Source organism: Sparus aurata, chromosome 6, assembly GCF_900880675.1.
Source record: "Sparus aurata chromosome 6, fSpaAur1.1, whole genome shotgun sequence".
Lineage (NCBI taxonomy): Eukaryota > Metazoa > Chordata > Actinopteri > Spariformes > Sparidae > Sparus > Sparus aurata.
The window spans coordinates 25,416,371-25,443,748 of NC_044192.1; the positions used below are offsets into that span (position 1 = coordinate 25,416,371).

Consider the following 27,378-nt stretch of genomic DNA (forward strand, 5'->3'; position numbering starts at 1 on the left):
CATAAATATTAACATTCCTATGTGTTTCTCATGATCAATTAAGCTGAAAAAGACATCAAGTTTGTATTTGTAGCTCATGTGGTTCAAAAGTTATAGACAGAACCCTTTTCGGGCAGCGGCCATATTGGATTTGGCCGCCATCTTGGCCCCAAGGGTCACTGGCTCCGGCGCCCTAGCTAAATCATTTCAGTATGACCTGAGCTACATCTGTGCCAAATTTGGTGCTTTTAAAACTTCGATCTCTGTATCACAATACATAAACATCAACCTCAACACTGTTGTTTCTTCACACTCATTTTTTTTGATGTTCTGAACTACATATTGCTCCTTTAATAGTTAGCTTCAGTGTTTTTATTCTCAAGAAAATAGGCCCGCCTATTTACACAAAGGTGTGAGGTGACAGCCAACAGTGTTTTCCCGACTCTTCCAGACATGGAATTAATCTATCTCCTGACCACCTTAACTTAAAATATCATTGAGCAGTCGCTGAAGTGAGCCCTTAAGATTCACAGGAACTGAACTTGAACCGACGCTTTCATCCCGGTGAGATCCCTCCGCTTGATTGACTCTCAGTGAGCCGCTGCACCTGTCTTCACGCCGCCTGTCCCTCCGCCTCCGCCGGCCGCATCGTTTCCTCCAGCAGAGCCGAGCGGAGCAGCAGCGCGCCTCCACCTCCAGCTCCAGCTGCATGTCTGTGAGGGCTGCTCAGCGCCGGCGGGGACGTTTTATCGATGCTCTCCACCTAATGTGATAATTTCACACAACTCCTCGAAACACCGGCTGAAGCAATGGGAGCCTTAGGAGTAATAATAGGAATTTTACAGTATGCGGGACTTTATATTCAACTTAACGCGGCTGTCGACGTCGGACACGGGGAGGTGGACAATCACATCTCTGGGAACGGTGAGTTGTTTTCCTCCTGTGTTTGTTTGGGGGGGCAGCTGGACTGGAGGAGGAAGACGCTCCTAATATCACATTATTCACTCTTGAGGAGGAGTGACTGGGTGGGGTTCACATTATTGTTCTTATTCTGCTGGTGATTTCACATTCTTTATGAAATTCTATTGCCTATTTTTTTTTTTTTTTTAAGTTTATTCTCAGTATGAGGATAGCTGTGACTATTCTTGGCGTTGTATTGTTGTCTGTGATTAGTTTGAAAGTATTCGAGGTGTGGGATTGGATAAAACGTATGAATATTGCACTTTCATCATCTGTATCAATAGTTGATTAAAGTGCAAGTTTGTGAGTCATTTTCATCCAATTGAATGAGGCAGAGAACTTTAAATAGCTTATTTATATCTGGGCCACACAACATATAGCCATGCTTCACAGTCAGACTGATAAAGAATATAGTTTGAACCCAACCTTTATTAGCTTTGGAAGAATCAGGTAGAGCAGAGAAAACCTGCATCCAAGAGGCTGTTTCAGCCTTCTGATCCACAAATGTTTTCAATACTGTAGTTTCATCTTTTCTGCTTTAATAAATGAGTGCTGTAACCCTGATAGATATATCTATGACCGAAACATCATTAATGGCTTCCTGTGTAAATGCTGATACAGTATACAGGAAAGTGCTTTACCAAAACTGATATTATAGTGTTCTTTATATGGATTATGACTGTTAGTGGGATCAAGGTGTAGATTTTAAAACAGCTGGTTCACCTGTACGAGTGTACGCAGGATGTTGACTGATACTCACCCTGAAAAATGTACAGAGAAAAGTGTTGTTTTTTTTGTAGAATGTTTCACTAAGCCCAGATTTGCATACAGTACACATCAGATCACACCTGAAAGCGTCTCCTCCTTGCCCTCCCGTTCAGCCCCATTTATGTATTTGATGAGTAAACTCTCGACCCAGCCCCACGGGATGGGGTTTGAAACACCAACCTTTGTGGCATGAACATCTTGACCTGAAGCTCGCGGAATCCCGATGAGCCAACGACAGGAAAGATGAATGCTTCTCATTCGTGAATCACGGTAATAACAGACATTAGGGACCCGCTGGGAAAAAGCAACATCATGAATAATGCGATAACATGGTGTGTGCTTTAAACTGCGAAGGCAACAGGCATCTTGAAAGACTGTCTCTTACATGAAACACATCCTCGTCAGGAGTTGTTCAGAGCAGAAAATGCCATCGCTTGACACCCCGTGTGTAATCATACATGATTAAATGAAGCAAAAGTATGTTGGTGAAATAGTCGACATGCACTATAAGCACATACAGGACCAACAGTGCTGTATATCAGTTGTACAAATGATTAAATTATGCTCTGAAACAAACAGCCCAGATTTGGCTGAGAAGTTTTGGCTCGTGAGAAAATACAGACGAACATGAATCCGAAAAAACAACTACAACAACAAAAAAAGACAAGGTTATGTACATTCAGTGTTCCTGAGACATTTTCACAGCTCCTGTAGGCGAGAGGGGATCTGTGCTGCTTTTCATGGAGGTGGCTGAAGGCTTAGGTGCACTGTTACTGTACTGTAGCACCTTCATCATTTATTATATTCACAGTTGGGTGCCTCTTGTCGGAATGAAAAAATCAGAGGTTGAGTTTATAATTGGTCGGTATGTCTCTAGGGTTGGTGCTGCGCCAAATAATACTTGCAGTGAAAGATCATATATGGCTGGGATTTCATCAGACTTGATTATTTTGACCAAGCAGGGTCATTAGCTGCTGATGAAACTAAAGATAGTCTGATAAACCGGCTGGTAGGTCGCATTTCTTTTGAATAAGGGAAGGGGGGAAAAAATTAATTAATGACCGGCGGTGGTGCCATCTATGAATGAGGATTCAGAGCCAATTACACAACAGTAAAGTCTGCTGCACACTGCTAATTAATGTTCAATTATGTGTGACTTTCCTGAAACCACTTCAACAGAATAAATTTCACTCCAGATCTCCTTTTCAGTGTTTTTAATGTTATCTTCAGAGGCCACAGTTTTATTCTGTCAGTAATGGAATCTTAAAATACGTTTTTTTTCGCTACGCAGGGCTCCAGACTTACTTTGTCATTGATTCACACCCAATAATACATTTAATTTAATTTCTTAAAACATTATGTAAATGAATCAATGAAAAACAGGAGAGTGAATGTTTTTCTTCGTTTAAATCACAGCACACGCAACGAGAACATTCTGACTCGTAATCTCGGCCACACCGGTGCGATCAATTAAAGTGTTTTTAAAAGACGCACCCTGTGGCGCTGTGACATGTAATGTTGAGACGGCTGCTAAAACAACTTCCATCACTGTTCCCCGGGTCCTTCCATTTTCAGTGCTATGTTTTCCTAAAGTAGAATACCTCCTTTCTCAATTGAGTTCTGTTATTTTAATCTGTGTCAGCACTTTCAAACACAATTGGCATTTTTAACCTACTAGCGATCTTACCTTTCTACAGCAGCTACAGCGAAAGACTTACTGTCACTTAATTAAATCGTGTGATAACCACTTCATCAGTGTCTCACCAGTTTTCCCTTGAGCCCGCTCTGCCTCGCAAGTTACCTTTAGCTCGATCACTATAAATGAATCCGGTGTGCAATGGTTCCAAATGGATTGACTGTCTCGGACAGGTTAGAAAATCAATTAGTAGCATTTTCACCCAAGGGGACTTAATTAAAATTGGATATAATCGTTGTGTTCTCTTCCCCACTCCATGACTCAGACTGGACATAAAGCAGAAATGCCTCAGGGGTGTGGAGGCTTGACAAGAAAGAGAACGCCTCTCTTCAGGTTTTAAAAACCTGATCCAGAAATCAAAATGAAAGCTTTCTATTGTTCCTTTTGACAGCAACAGCAGACAAAAAAGAGTTGTGCTTTCCTTTGTGGCTGAATAATCCACAGAGTTTTTATTTATTTATTTTTTTCTCAATCTCAAGCCTCTTTGATAAATTGCCCAAGCCGAGGGGGAGCTGAGCCGTCGTGTAGAGCAGAGAGGCTGGATGCACTTTTCTGGAGAGTGATTGTTAGCTGCAGCCCTGACTCATTTGTTTCAGATAAGTGCATCTGGCTGGGGACCGGTCACCCCCTACACCTGCATTCCACTGCAGATGAGGGGTGGAGTGAATTGCATCGGACGCAAATTTGTCTGTTCTGTGTACAAACTGAATGCACACATGGATCAGTACCTTCATCTCACTGGAGGCCACGTTTGTCAGAGTTCGACTCTCATCTGCTGCATGCTGCTGGGGGCCGAGTGACACCAGCGAAAGACGGTTGTTCTCCAAGATGACGTATAAAGCGATGATGTTGCCACTCGTGGTTCATTTCCAGTGCATGTTTGGCCTCTTTGGCAGCGCTCATCCTGTTATCCACCGCGAGCGTACCACTTTCACAGTGTGTGGGTGTGTACGGATTCATTAGGCTTCCAAAGTGTCTGGGATCCTCTGCCAGTCCTCCGCTTGGTGTCCTCTTAATGAGGACGGCCAGCCCAGACAGTTTGCATTGGCTTTCAATTTAATGGAGCTCTGACTGTGCGAGGGGGGACAACAGATTGTACAGTCATGCTGTCACAGCGGAGGCTGCTGGTGGAGGCGCAGTAGGAGAGAGCAGGAGAGCGGATGGACGGGTGAAACAAAGCTCGCCGTGACAGGATAATGGAGAGAACATTTCAACATGTCGTAACTCAGAAGGCTCGGCTGCTTCCTCTGGTGATGCAGCTATCTCCGGTGTGAAGTGGTTACGCTTGTCATGAGGGCTGATAATGACTGAAAATAAGGTGTCAAATGTAGGGATGCAAATGTTGCATACATTCTTTCAATCGATAGTTGGCTGTCTTAACTATCGATTATTGATTAGTGATATGTGACATATGTTGGACGTTATTCCTTTAGAAAACTGTTTTAAACACTGACAGCTACAGTAAACATAAAGTTACTTGAATGAGAATCAACATAAAAAATAATGACATTATTTTAATTGCAGAGCTCCAGTCTGTCGCTATTTAACAACTGGGCCATCAATATCTGGCCCATATTAAGGCTACTAAATGGCTAAAATGTAATAATATCAATTTGTATAGATGCCTTTCTGAATAATTTCATTTAAATACATTTTGTCACACTAGCATTTTGTATTTATTCAATATATTTGAAAAGCAAATATCAGTAATCTGTTATTGTAAATTCTGATACATTTGTGCCCATCTCTGATTGTCGATTTATACATTTTTGATCTAATAAATTCTTAAAGGCAATTAATCAATGAATCATTAATCATTAACATTCCTAGTCAAATGCTTATTGCTGTCTCAGCACAACAGCAAGGGCTGCAACTAATGATTTTGTTTTCATCATTGATCTGCCAATTGTTTTCTCAAATAATCAGTTGATTGTTTGGTCCATAAAATCTTTTAAAATTCACGTCAGAACCTAAGGTTTCATTCTGAAATTGCTTGTTTTGTTCAACAAAAAACAAAACCCAAAGACATTTCATTTTCTATCATAGAAGATGGAGAAAAACAGCAAGTAATCACATTTTAGGAGATGGAACCAGTACATTCTAAGCTTTTTTTAATTTAACAAAATGCGCTCTTTGAATTTGTTCTGAACCACCAAACAGAGATCAGGCCATATCATATTTTCCTGCACTGGAGAAAGATCTTAGGAAACTGAAATCACTGACACTAAAAAGGCAGCGAGGAAAGAGTTCCCAAACTGTGACACTTAGCAGTGAACTTGAGAAGTGTAGATTTGGCTACAGCTACTGCTTAGTTTAAAGAGTGGTGATAGTAGGGAAAGTAAATGACCAATGGTTGAATTTTCTATTGAAATATCCCAACAACACCAACTGGAAGATTCTTACAAACAATTTTACTCCTGACTGCTTCTAGCGAGGGCCATCAACATTCAAAGCTTTGATGGTGCTCGTTAAGAACGTTTTTTAACTCAAGCTGGAGGATGGATTCTCACCATCGATCCAAGTTTGTCACACTGAAATTAGATTCAGGTTGAATATCCAACAGACATCTGCTCTAGATCTAATCCAGTGGCAGCATCCAACCTGAAACCAACTTCATAGCAGTACAAACTTGGAACCTGCAAGTTTTGCCATTTTCCAAAAAATGTAGCGCGCTGAAGCGATGTTAGAGTACTTAGTTTGACCTGACACATATACGTTGGGTTTTCTATCAATAAATGTGTTGCGATGCCTATAACCTCCATCTAACTCTAACTCTAACTCTGAGAATGAATCATATTACATTTACTAATTGACCTGCATTATTGGGCAGTAACAAGGCCTAAAACTCATTTTTACTTCTATTTGAAGCCAATAAACACAAACAGTTCTAAATTTTTTACAAGCACATTTCAGTTCAAATGTATTAAGATTACATTTCATGACCCTATAATCCTCCCTCAACTTGCAGTGCTACTTCAAGGTCAAAGGTCAATTGGCTCCAACACTAATTCAACTTCCAGTTTAGTTCTTCGCGTCGCTGCAGACTGCACAGATCGTGTCTAGCACGGTGCTCGAGGCAGCTTGGTCACTACATTGTCCCGTCTCACATAAACCTACACACCATCACTTAAAGGTTCTCAAGGGCAACATACTCGAACACGACATAATGTTGTCCTTCATCCCCGTGGGAGTCCAGATGGAGTACATTGTGCATTCTCGAAAGTGGCTCGCAGCACCGGTACATGTCTTCGACAACACGTGCTGCTTCATGTCGCCACACAGTGGGAGGAAATGCAGAAATAGCCTCTGAGTCTCGAGTCCCAGGGGCTATGAAAAATTCACTCTGCAGGCCCGGAGTATCGGCGGCAACAGGCAGACAGCTGCTTGCTTGATTACCGGCTCCATTCTTATTTCATTATTTTACCTTCCACCTTGAATAGAGGCTGAAGGTCTCACAGCAAGCGAATATTTCCCCAGGGATGCTCCTGTCGGTTCGCCCCCGCTGCTGATTCTGAATCATATACAGCATTATTGACTTTCTTGCGAATTCCCAGACTGCTTTTTTTTTTATTTTTTTTTTATCAGTGTTATTGTGTTTCCTCTCTGCATTTGATTATAGGTTGACACTTGTACAGTAGCTGTACTGTGGAGAAATCTCTTGGCAGAGTACAGTAGGCCAGGGTGATGATATTCACATTTAATATTTGAGTTATCTTTGACTGTATGTGGTTTATAAAACTCTGTGTTAGATACCGTTAAATGTTAAAAAGAATACAATAACTAAACTAACTTAATCACCTGAAGGCTTTTCTCCTTATTCACTAACCAAACATAACTTCTTCCTCAAGTTGGTTATCTGCATGCAGGGTTAAAGCCTTTTAAGATCAAGATAAATATCTGCAGCAGGTCTCCTTATTACAGGAGCTTCTCTTTGTTTCCTCCACTGTTCCCTCGGGGCTTCCCTGATTATTAAAGCCATTCATCAAGTGAGTGAAATATCTCCTCCCACAGGGATGCCGTTCACGGGCTATTTACATTCACCTTGGTGGAAGTTACGACGTTGAGCTGGATTTTTATGTTTTGGTATTTACTGTGTCTGATTTCTTTTTTTCTATTCGTTGCTAAATGAGTTATTTCCTCTCTTCTGTGCCCTATGGATGGGACTCAAATGGAAGCATTGGGTAAATGAGCCCGATTTCACTCGCTGTCCCCGTAAGGCGGCAACTTTTCAGGTGAAAAATGTTTGCACTTAACCAAGAGGGGGATTTTCTTCAGTTATTCCAGCAGCTACCAGGGTTTTATTGTAAATGGCTCTCGTTGTCTTATTCTTACACTACTTTTACCCGACTGTAAGGTATGTGCCTACGTTTGCAAATTCCCTGATTTCATGCTTGGTGATACAAGCATGTGTTAAATACATTCTCCATTGTTGGTATTTTATCCAATTTAATCATCCAAGTTAATCATTTAGTTTGACTTTTTTTTAAACCGATATAGATAACCGATAATTACCCGCCTCTTGCAGCTGAAAGACGATAAGAAACAATAATATTCTGTGTACAAACTAGTATTTTAAAAAGTTTCTAAAGATGCACCTGTGCACCTTAAGGTCAAAAAGGCTAACATGTATTGACTAAAGATGCATGATTAAATATACCAAAGCCTATTCAGATTTTTTCTAGAAAAACACACTGACTATAATGAATGGAAAAGGGTTAGGGAACACGTGAAAAGCAGCAGTTGCTCGTGAAGGAATACCTGAGCTCCAGTCGTGCCATTAGCTGGCGAAATCCTCGGGTGTCACGTGCAATAAATTCTGTGATTTTGTCGCTAATTGCTTTGGCCTTTGTGTTACCTTCAGAAAACATCCTGCAGTTTTCAAACGCCTGTTTAATAGACACTAGTGTGGTCTTTTTTATTGTGCTACTAGAAGCGCTATTTGCCGCTGCTGCTCCCTCGTACTGTAATACACTTTCGTGGCGATGGCAACTTCTTGAGCAACTTATAAGATTTGTTGTACAAAAACTCCCAGACTTTTTTTCCTTCTTCTCAGAACCCTTGCGGACCCTTGCAGAGCATCTTGCAAATTGCAATTGTGTTGCCTTCATGCTGGTAGCGTGCTGTACTTGTTGTTCTAACGTTGTTACTCCTCCTCCCCCTTCTCTTCCTTGCCTTCTCTGTGTTGGTGGTGGATAGTTGACCAACTTTTAAGTGGCATAGCACTACTGTGTTGGGGGAATTATCGGTAATTAATGGCATAATAAGTAATAATTGGAATGTTCCGTTATTGGGCCATAATTTATCAGCCAAATAATTATCGTGCATCCCTAATATTAATGCTGCTTGTCAGGCGGAGACCTCGGGTGGTCACAGTAATTATTGAGGCAGCAGTGGAAGCAAGTCAGGCGAGAGATTTTCCTTGGGATACCTCTGGGACAAAAGGTTTTTTTTTATATATACATACCATAATGTATGTATGAAGTCTATGTATAAATGTCAGCAGCTGTAGTATCTAAAGCCTGATATACTGTATTCCTATATGCCATAGAACTCTCGTATGCACTTTCCCGGCGCTGTTTGTAATAATTTACACACTGAATGTGTATAAATCAGCAGCTGAAAGTCGTCAACAAATGCATTTTAAGCTTCTGTTTGACGACGTTCGCCAAAAGCTACAGCCCGATTGAAGCGATTGGGACTGAGGAGAGCGCTGAGAGACAGGCTCACACCCCGGTTTTGGTCTTTTCATGTGCGATATGTTGACAGCGCGAAAAATGCAGAACAGTAGAAGCCTTATCCTTTTAATGGTTTGACAGAGAGAAACAGAGGCTTGCAAGGATGGAGACAAGCTCTCGCTGCCAGCTCCCTCGCTCACACACGGGCGCACACACACACGGACAAGCAAAGATACGGATGTCACACTTGCTTCTCGTCCATGCTAATAAGCCCTCTGTAATTTAGGCGTCCTCAAACAGCTCAGGCCTCTCTCCATAGCAGGGAGGGAGGGAGAGGGAGAGGATCGATGGATTGACCTCACGCTGGCACTCAGGCTGGATTTATGTCTCTCATTTTGCCCGGGACCGGAAGAAAATATTTAAGAGTGGTCTCTTTGGTCTCGAGCGGTGTACGTTTGTTTATATATTTATGTCCTCCACCGTATTGCTTTCTTTCATTATTTTCGCCACGCTTCATTTTTAATGAGTCTTTGGTGGATAGCAGGCAGCCGCCTCCGTGTTCTCATGGCCTCATTTCTATCATCGCTCTCTGAGCAATATAGTTACAAAATGCCACGGAAGACCATTTTAAAAATGCGTGTACTGTACTTGCATCCTGAAACAAGGCTCCCCTGCCTCTACTAGGAGACAGTTCTGACAGTACTGCCTTTGTGAAAATCTATACTTAGAAAAAAGCCGAGTCGAGCAAACTCTTTCTGTGCCAGCTATATAGCATTGTAAATGAGACGACCCAGTGTGCTCGAGATTTCCCTGGAAGTCAATATTCACATCTGAAGAGCAGTATTTATTATTCCCCTTTTCTCTGCCAGTTCACGGCCGTGAAAATTTACCAGTGGAGACGGCCTATGTGTTGATTTAGCATTCTGCCGAGGTTACGGGATTGATTGCTGGTGACTGGCTACTGTGATTAAAGTCAGGAAACAGTCGGGCGTCTGCTGAGCAGGCATGCCAGGGCCTGACGTTGGCACACCACTCATAGGGGAGACAGTCTGTTTGTCAACAAATCGTGATTCACAGGCAGGTTGCAGAAGGGCGCCCGCATCGCAAACTGGTAGGCAATCTGACAGCTGTCGGATCGATAAAGCCAAGAGGAGGAGGAGCGGGAGCAGGAGGAAGGACAGGTGAGGCAGGAAAGGGTGACATTTGTTTGGGCACGGCATGATTTGGTGGTACCATTATTGACATCAATCTTTTACTTGATGCACGATATTGTTAAGGATCCTACAATCAGCTCGTTGAGGCGAGGCAACAATTCAGCTTCTTGTAACTTTCAGTGGAATCATGACACGAAGATCACTTTACGCAATTGATTCCTCAATTCCAAGACAATTTCAATGATTAATGAAGTGAATCTTTAAAGATTTTGTTTTACGCTTTTTCCTGATCTGAAAAATACCATACGCAACAATGTGGCTGTGTCTGTTGCAAAAAAATCTCTTTCATTTTACCGTATCTTATCTCTACTCTGTATTTTCTTTCCCCAAATACATCATACATCATATGCAGATCATACATTAGAAATGAATAAGTTAAGAAGAAGAAAAAACACAGAAAACCAGTCAATTTTCACATTTCCTGTCCATTGTCCTGTTTGTGGTTCACAATTGCACGCAGCCTGTTGTTGAATGTAGCTCACAGGTGCATCTCATTAAGCTTAGGAAGCAGTTCAATTTCACGCCACTGGGGGTGAAATTGAATGAATATGGAACAGAAGATGAAAAAAAATACAGTATTTATTTAGTATCTAACAGAAGGTGTGTTTTTTGTGTGAGAACACTGAATAATGCAATAAAAAAACTGTACACACTGAAGAGGCTCTTCATAACAGTGTGTAGTAGTTTGAAACATGAAACATGAAACATGTGGCCCTCCTCGTCTCTCCTGGTTGTCTCTACAAGCCTTTTGTTCAAGTTGTTTAATGCTGCTGGACTGTGGATTTCTTTGTGAAGGACTCGGGTCAGATTTTCTTCGACAGTCCAAAGGAGGCGACCTTATGCGTGTACTTGAGTGCTCCGCCAACAGAGAGCAACAGTAGCTGACATTAGCATAGAAATGGAGTCCACCAACATTAACTTAACTGGATACCAGCACAAGTTGTATGATCTGGTTAAGGACTTTCGAGACAAAATACTTTATTAGACCCCCACTGAGTGTCTCTATACATTACAGACTATAACAAGTAAGATAATGATTAAAAAAGACATACACATCTCAGGACAGTACATGATAACGGGAGAGCACAGCACCGTAAATGATACATATTTGACATTTGACTTATATTATGTGCTGCGTAGTTTCTGTCAGAAATAAAAGCCCCTTTCACACATGCAAAGTTACCTTGAAATTTACCAGATATCACCAGAGCTGTGTGTGTGACCTGGATTTTGCCTCGCCAGCTCCCCCAAGTCTAATTTTTTCGCCCATGTGTGAACAGAGCAGGTCATTTCACAGCGAGTGAGTGGGCCTGTGGACACCGCCGCAAGGAATGCAGTTGCTTTGTACTCTTTTCGGCATGCCTACATAAATATCGCTCTCCACTCTTGGTATGCAGATATGTCCGAATAAGAATGTTGTATTGATATCAAAGCCAGTGAGTCGGATGAGTCCTCCTCCTCCTGCACATCTGGAGTATTTCCAGTGGGTAAGAACACACCTGATACTCCTGTTGTGTGCTACATGTGTCCAATGTCCAGACCTGATTGTCCGATGTGCGCCAATAATGAGCCATTTTTTGGCATAACTAGTGCTCGACATTTCGTTACATGGTTACAGTTATTCCTAAACCTGAGTTTTACAGCACGTCCAACGCTTCCAAAGCTAATGTTTCCTGGTGTTAAAAGATGCTGATCACTGCATTTTGTCATAAAACAGTCCCTCTTGCAGCTCAGAGAATTGCCCCCAGCATGAGAGAATAAAAGTGGAGTAAGTGCAAGTTGGTGTGAAATCTGATTTTCTGTACTATATTTTTATTTTATTTTCACTTTAACTAGTATTTTTACAGGAAAAATTAAGAAGGTTGATTTATTGGATTTTTATTTTACATGGATCACACATGCACACATAAAACAATAACAATATAAGCATTTCTCAGGATTCAGTGTCAACCCTACAAAATGGAAAGGTTTTACTGAATAATATACAAAAGCATTTGAATAATTAGTTAACCAAATCGCCACGTGTTAAAACATTTATGTTATTTTAGGTTCAATTTTCAATTTAATTTCAATTGAATTTCAATTCAAACGGTGAACTTATCTTGTTTGGTTCAGGAAAGGATCATGTTTCTGCTCAAAATACTTATTTCGCCACCACAAACATGACTGGAAAATTGTCCCAAGGTCTCTGTGAAAATATTCACACCTTTCACACTTTCACAGTTACAAATGTTGAAACGCAGTCTTGAACAGCAGTCACTGGCTAAACTCCACCACCATCCTCTCCACCTCCAGACATGAAAGTTTAGTCCTTAGTATTTAATATAAATGTGATGGGACACGTATTGTAGATATAACACAAAGCCTATGACACGTAAAAATTTAAACAACTGACTTGTTTTATAATGTTATAACACAATGAATACTCGGTTTTAAAAATGATCAGTTTTAACTTCAGTAAAAGTGATGATGCACATTTGAGACAGCTAAGTGTCAGTACGTCCATAAGTTCCACAAATAAGCTTTAATGGATCTCTTTGATGGACAAGTGAAGGAACTGTATACATTAGTGAGGATAGAAACTGAAGGAGGCACATAGTGTGTCTCCACTCATAAACACAGACGGGCCATATGGTCATTGTAGATGTACATCAGTGTTCAGCGTAACTGTTCTTTGTATAAAGGTGTTTGACCACATGGTGATTATGATGTGACAGAGTTTTTTTATACGCCTCAATTCCTGTATTCGTGTCCGACACCTGACCTAACAAGGTTTCGTAGATGTGCACAAGTCGTTCATTGCTGCTGTCTTTGCTCAATGAATTTTCATTTAATCTGTGAAATATCAAAACCCTGAAAATGTTCAATCAGCATTGGTATCAACTAGGACTGTCCTGAACACCTCGCCATACTTTCCTCAATCTTGCGGTCATTAATTACTTGCATACATCAGACATCAGTCACTGTCTGTGCCATTCCCCTCCTCCTAAGTCTTAAAAGTCAAGAGTCACGAGTGTTGAGTTGTTGCGTGCATATGGACCACAACTGTTCAAGAAGAACACAACTGTGCCCTTGCAAGGATTTTTTTCCTCAAGAACGCCTTGAGGAAATTTCTTTAAAATTGGGCACAAATATCCGCTTCGACTCAAGTGTGAACTGATTGCACTTTGGTGGTCAAACATCTCTCAGCTCCTGGCTCCTAACACTGGTAATGAGGCTGTTTGCCCTTCACTGGAAGCAAAGAATCAGTGAACTAAGTTAATTATACTACAGATTCAAAGAGCATAACAATTACATTTAATCTGTGTGAGGAAAGAAAGAAGGTAGAAAGCAGAGTTTGCAGTTTTCTAAATGCCTCCGGCCCATGAAGTGAGGCCTCACTCATAAATGCACTGTTTTCATTTGTCGTCTTTCCATTCACTATCGCTCTCCATCTGGTTGAGGCATTCTTCTTTGTCCTCTGATGTTTTTGTAATTGCTCTGACTTCCTGTGCTTTGGTCAGGATGAATCTGCGTTACAAAGGAGCTGAATGTCGCAAACCTTTTTTTTGAGGAGGCTCTCCACCCACGCCCTTACCTTTCTCGTATGAGGACATCCTGTGCGTTAGTGCCTGCATCAAACACACAGCAGCACAGTTTGTGTCAGGAAGATGTTACAACTTTTAATATGCATCTCAAATCCACACAGCTACATGTACACTCACACAAACACACACTGTATGCTGACAACAAGCCACAGGGCAGCACACACACAGTGAGACACACACACAGAGCAAGTCTCCCAGGGTGCTGAACACCTGCCAGAGCTGCCGGGCAAGGCTCCAGGAGATGTGGTGAGCTACTCCGAGAGTTAGAGGCATCTCTTTATGCCAGAGACCAGAGAGTCAACAGACACAGACGCAGGGAGGAGGAGGAAGTATGGAGGGCAGCTGCGTTAGAGGAGGGAGGCGAGAGTACAGAAGGTAGGAGGAAACTCTTAATAGTGAGACAGTAAGAATGAAAGGGCAGTAGAAAAAGGGAGAGGAGAGAAAACAAGAGGGGGAGATTTGTGGGAGGCGTAACTGGGCTTGAGAGAGAGACAGCTAAGGAAGGATTTAAAAGAGAAAGAGAGCGCTGGAAAATTGAGAGAAATCTTGCGTTTGCAGAATCAGGGTCTTATTGGCTGGCTGTGGAAATGGGAAAGTGCAAGAATTACCTAGCAGCTATAAGCCTGCCTTGCTGTGGCTCGGGACTCCTGAGTGTATTTGAGGACTGCCCATGAAGCTCTCTCTCCTTTGCTCGACTTTGACTGCACTCACTGTGGTTTCAAATAGCTGCGGACCCTCAGCTAGTTTCATCAATCCTCCATCAGTTCTGCTTTATACTGTACTTTGGCTGGGAGTTGTAGAAAGCGATTGTAGGAAAGGGTTGATTGTAGGTTTGGAATAATTGACTTGGTCTTGATGAGTCTATGAAATAAAGACAAGTGGTGACATACAAGCAGCACTATATCAGCTGTATCAGCCAAGGACAAGCGCCATAGTTCTTGCACATTTTTTCAAAGCATGTGTCCTTGATTTTGGCAGCAACCCATCAGATTTATCAGTAGGAAATCATCAGCCGAATCAAAGTAAGCTAACGTTAGCTTCATTAGTTGGTAGCAGTCGCCTGGTAGCATCAAGGTCCACCTTCCACTCTGTCACGAATGCAGAAATAATGTTATTTTTGTCCGCATTGTGTGAAGCACTTTGTGTCACTTTGATGTATGAAAAGTGATATACAATTAAGTTTGTTTGTTTGATTGATTGATTGATTGATAAACACTTTTTTTAATCTATTCATTACCCCTCACTACACTCGTATTCTTTTTTTCCATCAATAAATGAGTGCCATTCTCAAAGCTTGCGTCCAGTATGTTTAGACAGTCCCTGTTTAAGGGAGACGTTTGCTGAACAGTCGATTGATAATGGAACAATCCATTGATTTTCCATTGGCCAGCGATCAACTTTAATGTCAGCATTAATTTCAATTAAAATTTGTTTCCAGTACTGACCTTTTTGGAGAACACTCCTCATGCCTTTTTGTGTGTCTTTTCCGGTGTGACACACAAACATCTTTTTGTGTGCGGGAACACAGCCTGTTCAAAGTGACAGATGTTGCTGCCTGTGCTCTGCCTCTAGCTGTTGGTACTGTATCACTGAAATGAAAAAAGTGCCAGCCCCTGCTCGGAATACTAAGAAAATTCAGATGATTGAAATGCCACCCTCTGTTGTTTTGCTCGTATATTTTATGCGAAGTTTCTGCCTCAGCTCTGGCACCATATGCTCAAAACACATTATTGCAATACATTGTGATAAGTTTTGTCATACCCTCCGTGCTCTTCATCAGGCACCTGAGAGAAGGAGTGCCAGTCCTGAATAATGAGATGTATAAAAGGAGGAAAAAAATGCATGAAGTAAGAATATGTCTGAAATGGAGGTGAAATATTCTTTGACTCATCCAGCCTCTTTAGAAGCACTCGCGCAAAGTGCTTTTTTCAAAAGGCAGCACTGTTATAAAAGAAAGAATCCTCGGTGTGAAACCGGAGGAAGTGTCTTTTCTCAGAGATATTTCTCAAGGCAGAAAGGCTTCAAGTCTTCATTTTACCTCGACCATGTTCCTTCTGGATATTTCTTTCAATTTGTATCCTTTGTCCTTTGGAGTGAACGAAATTTGTGACAATAAATGATTGCCAAGTCACCAGGTATTGATTCAGCCTCACGGTGTACTATAATTGCTCCTGTGGGCTCCTCTGGAAAAGGTTACAGCTGTGGTAACATTACAGTTTAATTTTCTGAATGCTTTAACTTCCTAATAATAATTAGAATTAGAAACATTCTCCGATGTCTGAATCTCTTGGTCTTGTTCAGTTGCATCCTGAAAGATGTTCATTCCATCAGAAAACACATGCATCATCAGAAGAAAGCAAATTATCATGGCAGTTGCGATTACCGTCTAGAACGGCATCGACGGAACAGTTAGCGCCGCAGGAAATTGTCCCAGAAAGCGCGTCCCATTGTGCAGCAAAATCACAAGAAATCTTTGCTGAAGCATCTGATGTTTCCGTCTCCTTGTGCTCTACACAGACATTAAAGTTGTTATTCAGAAAACAAATGATTTGCCGGCTTCGATATCTTGTTAGCTCTTTGATGCTTTCACTTGGCCGTAGTTTGACAGTTTAAAAATGAGTTTTTGTTGTTGTATCTGTAAAATTACAAGTTTCCATTAGTTTCACCCAGTGGCATTTCATTTCACACGTCAATAAAACACTCAAACAAGAAATCCTAAAAGTCCTTGTAAAATGTTTAAACTTGATTCAAGGAAAAAATAATATATTTCATCTTCAGCACCGTATATCTTTCCAAGAAAAGGTCGATATTGGGAAGTTTTTTTAAGTTAACTTAAAAAAACTTAACTCGATGCACTGCAGTGGTTCTCATTGTCATGCAATTGTTGGACCACAGTTGAATTACATGAATTATGTTGTTTATCCTCATTTATTTGATCTCAATTCAGAATGCAGTTCTGCGTAACTTGATTTGATAACATCAACAATCATATTGATGTAAAGAAATTCGCTAACGATATGGACCAAATCACACTATTTGTTGACAGTTACTTGACGAGTGGAAAACCCTTGCATCAAGCACTCGCTTGAATACAACTTAAATGTCTCTTTTCATGTTATTTCAAACTGTCTGTGTCATTTTAAAAGCATGTTTGATGCTTTCATATCTCATTAATAACACTTTCACGACATTGGTTTGGAGACAATCGGGTCACAGACTGAAGTAAACAACAGCTGGAGTTCACCCCAAACTACCAGTTAGTCCGAGATGTCACTTTTAGGTAGTTATTAAAGATGCTAGCAAAGCAACGTAGCACAGCAGAAGCATCAAGTTGGTTAGATTACCGCATTTATGTATATATCTTTAAAGGTGCAATATGCAAGAATTACCGTGTCAAATTCATATTCGAGACAAATCGGGGGCTGCATATCTACAGAGTAACGACCAACTGCAGCTACATTTAGCTACCTTTAGCTCGTTAGTTTAGTTAGCTGTGCAGTGATTTTATACTGGGGCTGGTCAGGGCTAGCCGGCTAGAATGCTAACTTCAGGGGGTATCTGTACAACAGAATACGTAGCCATCATGACATGAAAACTTCTTCCTCTTGTAATGTCTCATTTGTCAGCCAACACTCAAATCATATTAATATTTAAATGTTGTTTTTTCTTTGATCACAGTTAAATGCGCTTTTCACTGTTTTTATCATAGCTCCGGGCCACGTGTTTTTATCTGAAATAGCTTCGAGCCTCTTGTTATATAGCACACCTCTCATGACCCACTTGTAGCTGACAGGTCTGAGAATTGAGTCCTCTCTCTGTTACATGAGAGCTGCCTCCCGACATCAGCTTTAGAAACCAGGACGAAACTTTGTTTTCTGCCTTGGTATCTGTCATCATCATGATAAAAACTCATACCGCGAGATGGAATTGGGACAGGATCTGAGAGACAGACTGAGACGCATTTTCAGCTCGCCTGTTATTTTTTTTAATCTCGGGAGAATTTGAGTGACAGAGACACAAAAGTGAAAGACAGAGTTATTCTCAGGTGGATACGTGTGCTGGTTTTTATTTCACCATCAAGCGCTGTCTGTTCAGACATAATGGACTTTCATGTTGCCATGAAAAAATACATGCTCAACAACGCAACACCTTACCTAGTGGGGGAAACGCTCGAGGGACTTTAGTCTAACATATGGAGAGATTTTGTTTTGGGACTGAATGTCAGCCAGCTTGTTCATCTCTCAGCGGAGGAAGTGAACTAGTACACAGGGATTTGATTACTGCTGTGGCTTTCAGCAGAGGTTCAGTAACTTCCCAGGGATCTAAAGACAATGTGTTGATTTGTAGTCTGTAAGTCCTGAAGTAAGACTGGTCCGTCATTATAGCTGCAGATGTTGAATACTTCCAGGTATTTAAAGAAAAAAAAAAGTTATGCAAGAAGGTATCTGTACTGAGCAGGCTGGACTACAGTGTCATTTCCATATGTCATTCTAGGGCTGCACGATTCTGGAAAAAATGTGAATCACGATTTTTTTGCTTAGAATTGAGATCACGATTCTCTGGCCCGATTTTTTTACACAAAATGTTTATTGCACTGATGAACTTGAACAAAACAAAAAAAACATTGTAGAATGGCAGAGGCATACTACTATGCCTCTGCCAAAGCAATGTTGTTTTTGTTTTGTACCAAGTTCTATCATTGGATGAGAAATGATTTTTACAAAAGTAAAAAAAAAAATTAGGGCATCCTTTAATACCTCATGTTGTACAGGGGCCGTATCTTTAGCTAGGTGATATGTGATAGCTGACGTGACGTGAAGCTCGAAGTTGGGCTGTGAACAGTTGACGACGAATTTGTCTTCAAAATAAGAGCTTTACATTGCACCCCATTGGAGTTTAGAACTGGGTTCTTAGCGGGGGGTTTTTAATTTGAAAGTAGCGACCGTTCCTAGCTTGTCGCTACAACAACAAGCTAACACAACCATACAGCTAGAGAGACGCTAACATCTCCCGGATTTCAGTGGCTGTCCAGTTGCTCATCTAGCAGGCGAGGCGGAAATAAGTGTACCCTCCGAGGCGGCAAATCGGCGGACCAAAACAGACCCCCAACTTGCCGCCCCCTGTCTAAAACCGCGACCTAGCCGCCAAAAGGACGGGCAGATTGGCGGCTTGCTGCCCCGTCTAAAAACGGCTTCTCACTCACTCCTTCCAAACACTCAACTGCAGGCAGGCTTCCCCCACTGAATCACGTGTTGTAAAGACGCTTTACCACAGGTTGAGGGAGGAGGCAGCGGCAGTGCTGCATTTGGGGGCGCTTAAAAAATAATCCGGGAGGAAAATAGGAGCATTTGTTTGTGATTCAGCTCGAGATATAAAATGCCTCAGAATCGCTGTGTGTAGAAATGAGATCACGTGTATGTGTGAATCGAGATCGCGATTTTTTTAACGATTTTTTGTGCAGCCCTATGTCATTCTATTCCTAACAATCACTTCTAAAGGCCCTACTTCCTTTTCTTCATGTGTGGATTCGACTGCTCTGCTTCTTCTGCTCCTCTCTTAGCATTCCCTCTCACTTTTCCATCAATCTTTCTCATCTCTCTCTTTGCGACACGCTCACCTCAGTTCACCTCCGCCCTCGTAGTTCTTTTCTCTCTTTTCCCCTCTTTCCTCTCCCTCCACCCTTCTTGGCCACTGTCCGTCTCCGTCCCCACAGTACGTCTCCTCCTGACAAATGAGGCCACTGCAGGCAGCGGTGCATCAAGGGCACTACTCCTGAGGGCCTGGTCAGTCGAGCGACACCAAAGTCCTCCCCACCGTTTCTCTTTCCTCTGCCTTTTTTTTACTTACGTCTTCCAGTTTATCGCTGGATCATCTTCACGCTATCTAACTACAGTGAATGTCGATTACAGATAGGGTGACTGACTTCTCTCTTTTGCTCACATGGTCCAAATAGACTTGGCCTGTGTGTCTTTGCAGGGTTGTGCCTAGTTAGAACTGTGTCTATATATTGACTATCTAAAGGATGATGGACTCGCTGATAATTATCACCCAGCTCTGCAGTCTTTCCTGGTGCATATCAGCTTTTGTTTTTTTTGTTGTTGTTTTTTCAACCTGTGACTTCACTGTTTTGCTTCAGTCTCACTGCTCTCATTAAAACCTGTTTCCAGCAGCAACAGGTGGCTGATTTTTAGCAAACAACCGCCGATTATTCCACTGTGCACTACCCGCCCAGTTTTAGATAGCTGAGAGAAAAAAAGTGATCGACCAGCTGGTGAAAATCATGGAGCATTTAGAGCCGTGTGTTCACCTTTCTGTGGGTGGACACCAAAAACGACTGAAAAGGAGCATTAACATTAACATTTGTCAGGTGGCCACCAACACAAGTGAGTGGTGTTGGATGTGTAAATAAGCAACTGTTTGCTGATACTTTCATCAAACCAATGCAATAAGTGGAAAAACTACCGAGTAGCTTCTATCACAATGTTGTATTTCAGTTTTATTTGGTTCTGTTTTTTATTGTGAAACACCAGAGCAGGTTTTTTGAATTTGTCGTGGTGTATGTTTTTTTGTTGTTGTTGTTGTTGTTTTCTGTGGGCACTTTTTGCTGGCTGTAATTGGTTCTGTGAAGAAAAGATCTCAAAGTGTTTAAGAAGGCAGAGAAAAAGGTGCCGAAATTCGGAGATTTGCCGTGCGCTAAGCCACCAGAGCTATTAAACAGACCAAAAACAATCAAACAAACAAACAAAAAGAATAAGATAGCTTGCAAAGAGCTAGGCCTGCTCTTGTTTTTGTCTTGTTTCTGTAGGGAAATGCCCACAACAGCGCACCAGAGCAAAAATCCTTCATTCAGCATCCTCACCCCAGCAATATTTTTTAAATACGCTCATGTGATGTCAATGCAATCAGTGAGACTGAGATAGGTTGTAAGATAGATGATGAGCTGAGGAGGAAGTGTCTACGGTGAAAACAAGACTCAGTAGCTACATTAACATTTAATCGATGCATTTAATCATCTCCTCGGATGGTTTATGTGCGCTTTACTTCCACTGTACTGTATATTAGCTATATTATAATTAAAATGGTAAACAACTCTCGCCTGGTGTTTGCATTGATTCTGTGTGAAGAAGTTAATTATGCAAAAGTGTCGATTTAATGTCATGACATTTCTAACTGTTCATGGGGATAAGGCTGTAACTGTATATGTTTTATATGATATGAAGTTGTCACTGATCCGAGCTGTTGCTGAAGTAATCGAGTTCAATTTCTCCCAACTTAAACTCAGAACACGTGGGGGAATTAAAAGGCTCATTAAACCCGTTCTAATTACTGGAAATGTGCGTAAAAGTTAGTGCCAATCCGAGTCTAGTCTGCAGTAAAGTCAAAGATGTTGTAGAAACATTTGGAGTGCAGTCATGGTTTTGGACGCTTTTGAAAGGTCATACGCTAAAAAATTGACCGACAATGTCAGAAGCTCTCTCAGTGCTTCTGGCATTAATCTATGCCGCAGTTTGAACACACACTGAATTAGTTATTTTCAATGCAAAAATAAGCCCTCAGATGACCTGTAACTGCGCTTACTATTAGCTGGAAAACAAAGTGGGTCCACATCTTAAAGTCTTACATGGTCCGAGCTCAAACAAGATAATATAACAACAACAATATAAGTGACAATAAAAAACTAAAAAACTCATTATAGTTCTTTGTTTGCTTATTTACACTAACTTAAATAGTGAAAAACAAGTGCTTAGGTGGGAAAACAGCCTATTGGCCAACAAGCGAAATTATTTTGACCACACAAACACCAGAGGGTGCATTATGGAACATTATCTTTTTTGCTGTCGTGGGTAAACTATGATTTTTACAGATCTAAAATCTAAATGTGTGTTTAGAGATGAAAGGTGCTCTTAATGTCTCCATTTTGCTTTCCATGGACTAGAAGGATCACAAACTGTCCCCCCCTATACACACACACCAACTGCACTGTCGGATGATATGTGATGGAAAATGTGCAGTTCTGTTGAGTTATTGACCATTACTGCCAGCCAGTCCAGAAAAAATAATGTTGCCTGCGTGGGCTGTTGGACTTATACGTGCGTGCGATTGAAGAGCAATGACACATCCTAATTACTATATCGGTTTCAATCTTCAGCACAGGCTGCTGCAGCATCGACACATGGATTATACAAAGCAATGTTTCCAGCACTTTTTCAGTGCAGTTTATAGTCTTGATTCCTTTAAACATCCCATGAAACAAGGTCAAACTATTGTTCAAATTCCAACAATGCTTGCTGCTACAGATGGAGAGACATTTGTGTGAATCAAAAGTACAGAGCTATACATGTTTACTGTAGGAAAACGATTGTGGATTAGCCAAAAATGACCACCAAGTAACCTCAGCAAGCAGTTTGTTGAGTCGATATCTTCTCCCTGATTTGTCTTTGCTATATATACTTGTTACAAACACCTTGCACCCATGTGTCACACAGTTTCTCCCTTGAAGTGCTGTCAGTGAGAAATAGAAATCTTGACATCTGTGTTTCTGTGACATCTCCATTATTTCCCCCTAACTTTTTTTATGTTATTTCTCTTTGGGTTTTTTTTTCCCCATCTTGCAGCTCTATTTACAGAGGTGCCACACGACATCACGACACAGAGCGGCGAGGATGTAGAGATGGCTTGTTCTTTCCGTGGAGCGGGCTCTCCCTCCTACTTGCTGGAGATCCAGTGGTGGTACATCAAGAACCACAGAGACTGGCAAGAGAAGACCGCCCGGATCACTAATAATGTAAGCCGCGAGGGATAACAGACTACTTGTTGTGGGTCCCAGCAGGGGTAGCTATTACTACCCTGGGGGGTTCGCTGCTGCTGCTGCTGCTGCCAGGGGCCACATGGAAGTTAACTCAGCTTAAAAATGATCCTGAGATTTGACTTACACTTCCATGTGTGTGTTAAAGTGAAACTCTCGCCAAAATGCAACCTAGGCTTTCTTTGTAAATGTATATGAGTCAAACCTTCTCGTAAAAGCATAATTATGACGAAAGAGGCAAAGAGGTACCGTAGAGGTACCGTAGTTTCGTATTCGGGTCAAGCTTATTTTCTCAGTGCAAGGGGCACTTTTACGATGGCATCAAAATCGCTATTTTTAAAACACTAAGAAGGCTCGACACAACATGAAACTTTGTTCGTAGTATCACCAGGGTCTCTACACATGAACACGAGCATTGAGAACATTGTTTGTGTACACTGGGTTTACTAAAAAGAGAGTTTTCGAACAAATCACCTTAGCAGTAGCTTGTTCCGCTCCCAGTCGTCATGGCAGCCGAGAACTATCGATCTCAGAATGCAACGTAACTTTGAGGAGAGTTAAGGTGGACCGCTACTGTCTTCCGGCGACAACTATCCACACGGTATCTCACGTGACTTTTACGGCTTTTTGTTTTAGTATTGTTTCTTATATGAGGCTCCTTTTTCAACTTCAAAGTCAATATTATTTTTCGCTAACTACAAAACAATGAATTATCGGTATATCTATATGGAACTAAGCTTTAGGAGCAGTCCACTTTAACTCACCTCCATGTTACGTCGCATTCGGAGATCGACACTTCTCACTGGCAGGACGGTGGCGAGCGGAGGAAACATCTGCTAACGTGAGTTGTCCAAAAGCTTTCTTTTTAGTAAACTATCACATCACAAGTAACACACTCACACATCAGCGACACAATCAAACAGGAAAAAGAAAATGTATTATTGTATATTATCTTTTCATCATAGTTACACGATTGCAGGTACCATAACACGTATTTACATGTCTGTGTGAAAGAAACAAAAAGAAATGCTGAACCCAACTGTCTGATGGAAGTGTTTGATGAAGAGCCAACTCTTTTTATAACAACATTTCACATGGTTCCCAGTAAAAAATAAAAACAGAAAACAGAATGGAAATTATGTCCTGAATCATGTATATGCTAATGAATCATTTTTCTCTGTCGCCTACATTGTTTCTTCAAAGTTAAACCTTTTCAGGCAATCTCCCCTTTTTCAGCCTTTTTTGGACGGAGCCGCTCGGACTGAACCGAAGCTCGCTGTATGTCAGGCATAAGGGGAGTGGAGTATTAGCCGTGGCAGAAACCCTCTGGTGCGAAAACGAAGGGATAATTGCTGATTAGCATTTGCCTGCACTGGGGGGAACAGGTTGACTCTCTCCCATCACGGGGGAACTCAGACTCCCCTGTTGCGCCTCTCGACACCATAATTGGCACTGAGAAAGAAATAGATTTTCAAAATCTCTGTCTGCTGCATGCATAATTCATACCTATGCCCAAAAGAATACCTCTGCGGCACTGCACACACATCCATTCACACATCTGATGCTCGGAGGCTGTAGACATCTTTGAACATGCGCACATGCAAACATACGTAAAGCTTAACCAAAAGAGAAAAAGTGCAACAGATAAGCAATCCAGGGAGACTTGGCTTTTCAGAAACACGGCGGAAGACATCAGACATGTTTGTCCACTGTAATGTTTTTGCTGCTGTGAGCCAATGAGAATGAGATATTTTTAACACGAGGATTTTTAGAAAGGTGCAGCCTCGGTCAGCACTCTCGTCGCTAATCCATCATCCATATTCTCTTTGCAGTTCGTACCTCTGGAGGAATCATCCAAAGATGCCACCAAGATCAGTGTGAGTTTGATCTTGCGTTAACTCTCGACTGATATGAAGCAAAGACAATACTAACCACATATTTTTTTTTAAAGATGTATTTCCATTCATGGAGAAGTGCTTCAGTTAAAGGTGCACTATGTGGTGTTGGGGAGGAAAAATTTAATCACAGGAGAAATATCTTCATGGAAAAACTAAATGAACAATCTTTCTTAAATTGACTGACATGACTGAATAAACAAACTGACATTAAAGGACAACACAATGTCATACTGTTATTTATATGTGGCGGACCCCGCCACCTTTTTAGCTACAAACAGTGTCCTGGGGACCTTATTTCCCTCTGAGAACAGCTTGTTTATTCAGCTATGGAAAAAATACATATTTATGAGTTTGTATTATTACCTCATTAATACTGTAAATATTACATTTCTGAGTTTGAATTTTCTCTCAAAAACTACATAGCGCCCCTTTAAGTGAAAAAACTTAAACTTTAAGTGTATGTCCACATTGTATATTTTTTTGTGTCCCCATTAGGTGGTAAAAGTGGCCGGCAGCAACATCTCCCACAAGCTCCGTCTCTCCAGCGTCAAGCCGTCAGACGAGGGAACGTACGAGTGCCGCGTCATCGACTTCAGCGGCAACGTGGCGCAGCACCACCGCGTCCACGCCTACCTCCAGGTGGAGCCTGAGAGGAGCCAGGGGTCGGACGACGCCAAGCTGCGGGAGCCGGGGCAGCAGTCACATGGGAACCACCCGCACCCCCACCGCCAAGCAGAGGGCAGGGAACTGAAGAGGAGATCAGCCGGCAGCAGCAGCACTGACTGTGATGAAAGCTGCATGCTCTAGAGTGGGCGGCCTGCCTGTCGGTCTGCATGCTCATGACTTATCTTGAGAGAGGGACGGTCATCAACACACACCCGTCACCACAGAGTTGAGGCGTCAGACGTTGCTGGACCCCACAGTTTGTTCATCTGTCTTTATTATTGCTGTTAAAAGGGCACGGTGTTATTGACAGAACGTACGATTGCGTTCTTTTAGTCGCTGGATTATTTGTCTCCGTGCTTTTTTTTTTTTTTTTTTTGCATTTGTGTTAACGTAACGACAGAGAACTTTACTTTATTTATTTGTATTTTATCCAGGCGGGACTCTATGGGGGGTGAGCACCCAGAACCTTTAGTTACAGTGCACAGAGTCAGAATCATCATGGAGATCACTGAGAACAACTCACTGATACAGACACAGATCATTTCCTGTGTTTTACCAAACACATGCCAAAAGCTGTAGTATTCTAATGTAAATGCTTTCTATGAAATAAAGATTAAATTAAGCTCTTTTCATTCATCTGAACACTTTTCATTTGTGTAATCTTTGTTTGAATCTTATCTGTACGCAGCTTTCTATACCCCGACTGAAGTGTTTGTTAAAATAAAATGTATGCCTTCATCACATCAAGATAATATATAGATTCTTGTGTATATTCACACTTACTGTCGACTTTTACTGCTATCCTTTCAATAAAGTTTACCCCATGCTATTAACCAAATGACTCAAGAAAACACAACTGCAATATGTTAACCTCTCCAAACCTTTTTCTGTCATGGAGTTCTTCATCTGAATCACATTCTCCTCTTTGCCTGTGTTTGTTCTAAGTGCTGCTGTTTGCTATCTGTTCCGTTAAATACATTCATTTGAAATTCCCTTGGTCGTTTTTTTTCTCTCTGATTCTGCTTTTCAGTCCTGTACACCAATGATTGACTCAACGTTGCAGTGAACTTACAGACATTTTAACTTACAGGCACGAGGTTAGCTCCAGGCAAACAGGACACTTTTGTCACACTTAATAGCGTCAAGAGAAACTTACTTTTGTTGAAACCAGAAGACTACTAGTTCAGTTGTTTTTCACTATATCCATATATCCCTAATTTCTCACTGATCTTAGTGTAATGGAGCAAAATACCAAACATGTCAAGCCCTGTTCTCTGTAGAGGAGATCTTTGGTTTGGTCTGTAGATCTTTGCGTGTCTTTAATTTAAACTGTGTGGCTGCCTGTTACCGTGCAACACACACAATGCCTCTGACAGAAGAGCTCTACCTGTTTTTAAAACTTGCAATCTCTGTTTGTGGCCAGCAGAGCGCAGCACTTCCTCTAACTGTAGGAACATGAATCTTACACACTCCTATGCCTGCTGACATGCCTGTGCTGGATGTGTAAATCAAGGGTGTCCACAACAGAAACTTAATGGCGGACAATGGGCCAAAAGCAAACATATGGAAGTCCATTTCAGCCAGTTCAAGAAACTGTAGACAACTCAGCCTTTTCATTGACGAGACATAATTATGAGATAAATGTTGACTTTTTATCATCTCACAATTATGACTATAAATCTCCTAATTTAATTCTAATCTTCTAATTCCGGCTTTATCTCATGACTTCAACAATTTATCTCATAATTATGATTTATGGGAATATTTTACATTTACGGAATATTTTTTTCCACCAAGGCTTGCATTAAAAATGACTTGATTATCGAAAGATAATTGTATTAGTTAAAGAGCATTTTAACTGGTAAAGAAATAAAACAGCATAAATAATATCACATCATGAAAGAAAACCACGACATATCAACATCAAGCAATTTCCAAGCTCTCATCTGAGGATCATAGCTGCTATTTATCAAGGATACCTTGAGTGCTATATGATTTAAGTGCTAGCGATAACATACAAGTGCATATACGTTTTTTTCCCCCTACACTTTCCTACACTATGACTTACCTTCATCCCCAAGCTTGTCCCAGGCACAAGGAGAGAGGAAGTAGACTTGTTTGACAGGAAC

At 41.3% G+C, this 27,378-nt stretch overlaps 1 protein-coding gene across 1 annotated transcript; it reads left to right on the forward strand.

Moving 5' to 3' along the window:
• Positions 1–443: 443 nt before the first annotated feature.
• vstm2lb (V-set and transmembrane domain containing 2 like b) lies at positions 444–26,242 on the forward strand. Its single transcript, XM_030418800.1, has 4 exons — positions 444–903; positions 22,495–22,664; positions 24,518–24,562; positions 25,079–26,242. The coding sequence occupies exons 1-4, from the start codon at positions 789–791 to the stop codon at positions 25,388–25,390; spliced, it is 642 nt and encodes a 213-aa protein (XP_030274660.1). The 5' UTR covers positions 444–788; the 3' UTR covers positions 25,391–26,242.
• Positions 26,243–27,378: the final 1,136 nt, after the last annotated feature.

Excerpts from the sequence above, each read along its gene's own strand:
- vstm2lb (XM_030418800.1), top strand. The coding sequence starts at position 789 with ATGGGAGCCTTAGGAGTAATAATAGGAATTTTACAGTATGCGGGACTT. Across the intron at positions 904-22,494 it reads CAATCACATCTCTGGGAACG|CTCTATTTACAGAGGTGCCA; the intron begins GTGAGTTGTTTT and ends CCCATCTTGCAG. Across the intron at positions 24,563-25,078 it reads AAGATGCCACCAAGATCAGT|GTGGTAAAAGTGGCCGGCAG; the intron begins GTGAGTTTGATC and ends TGTCCCCATTAG.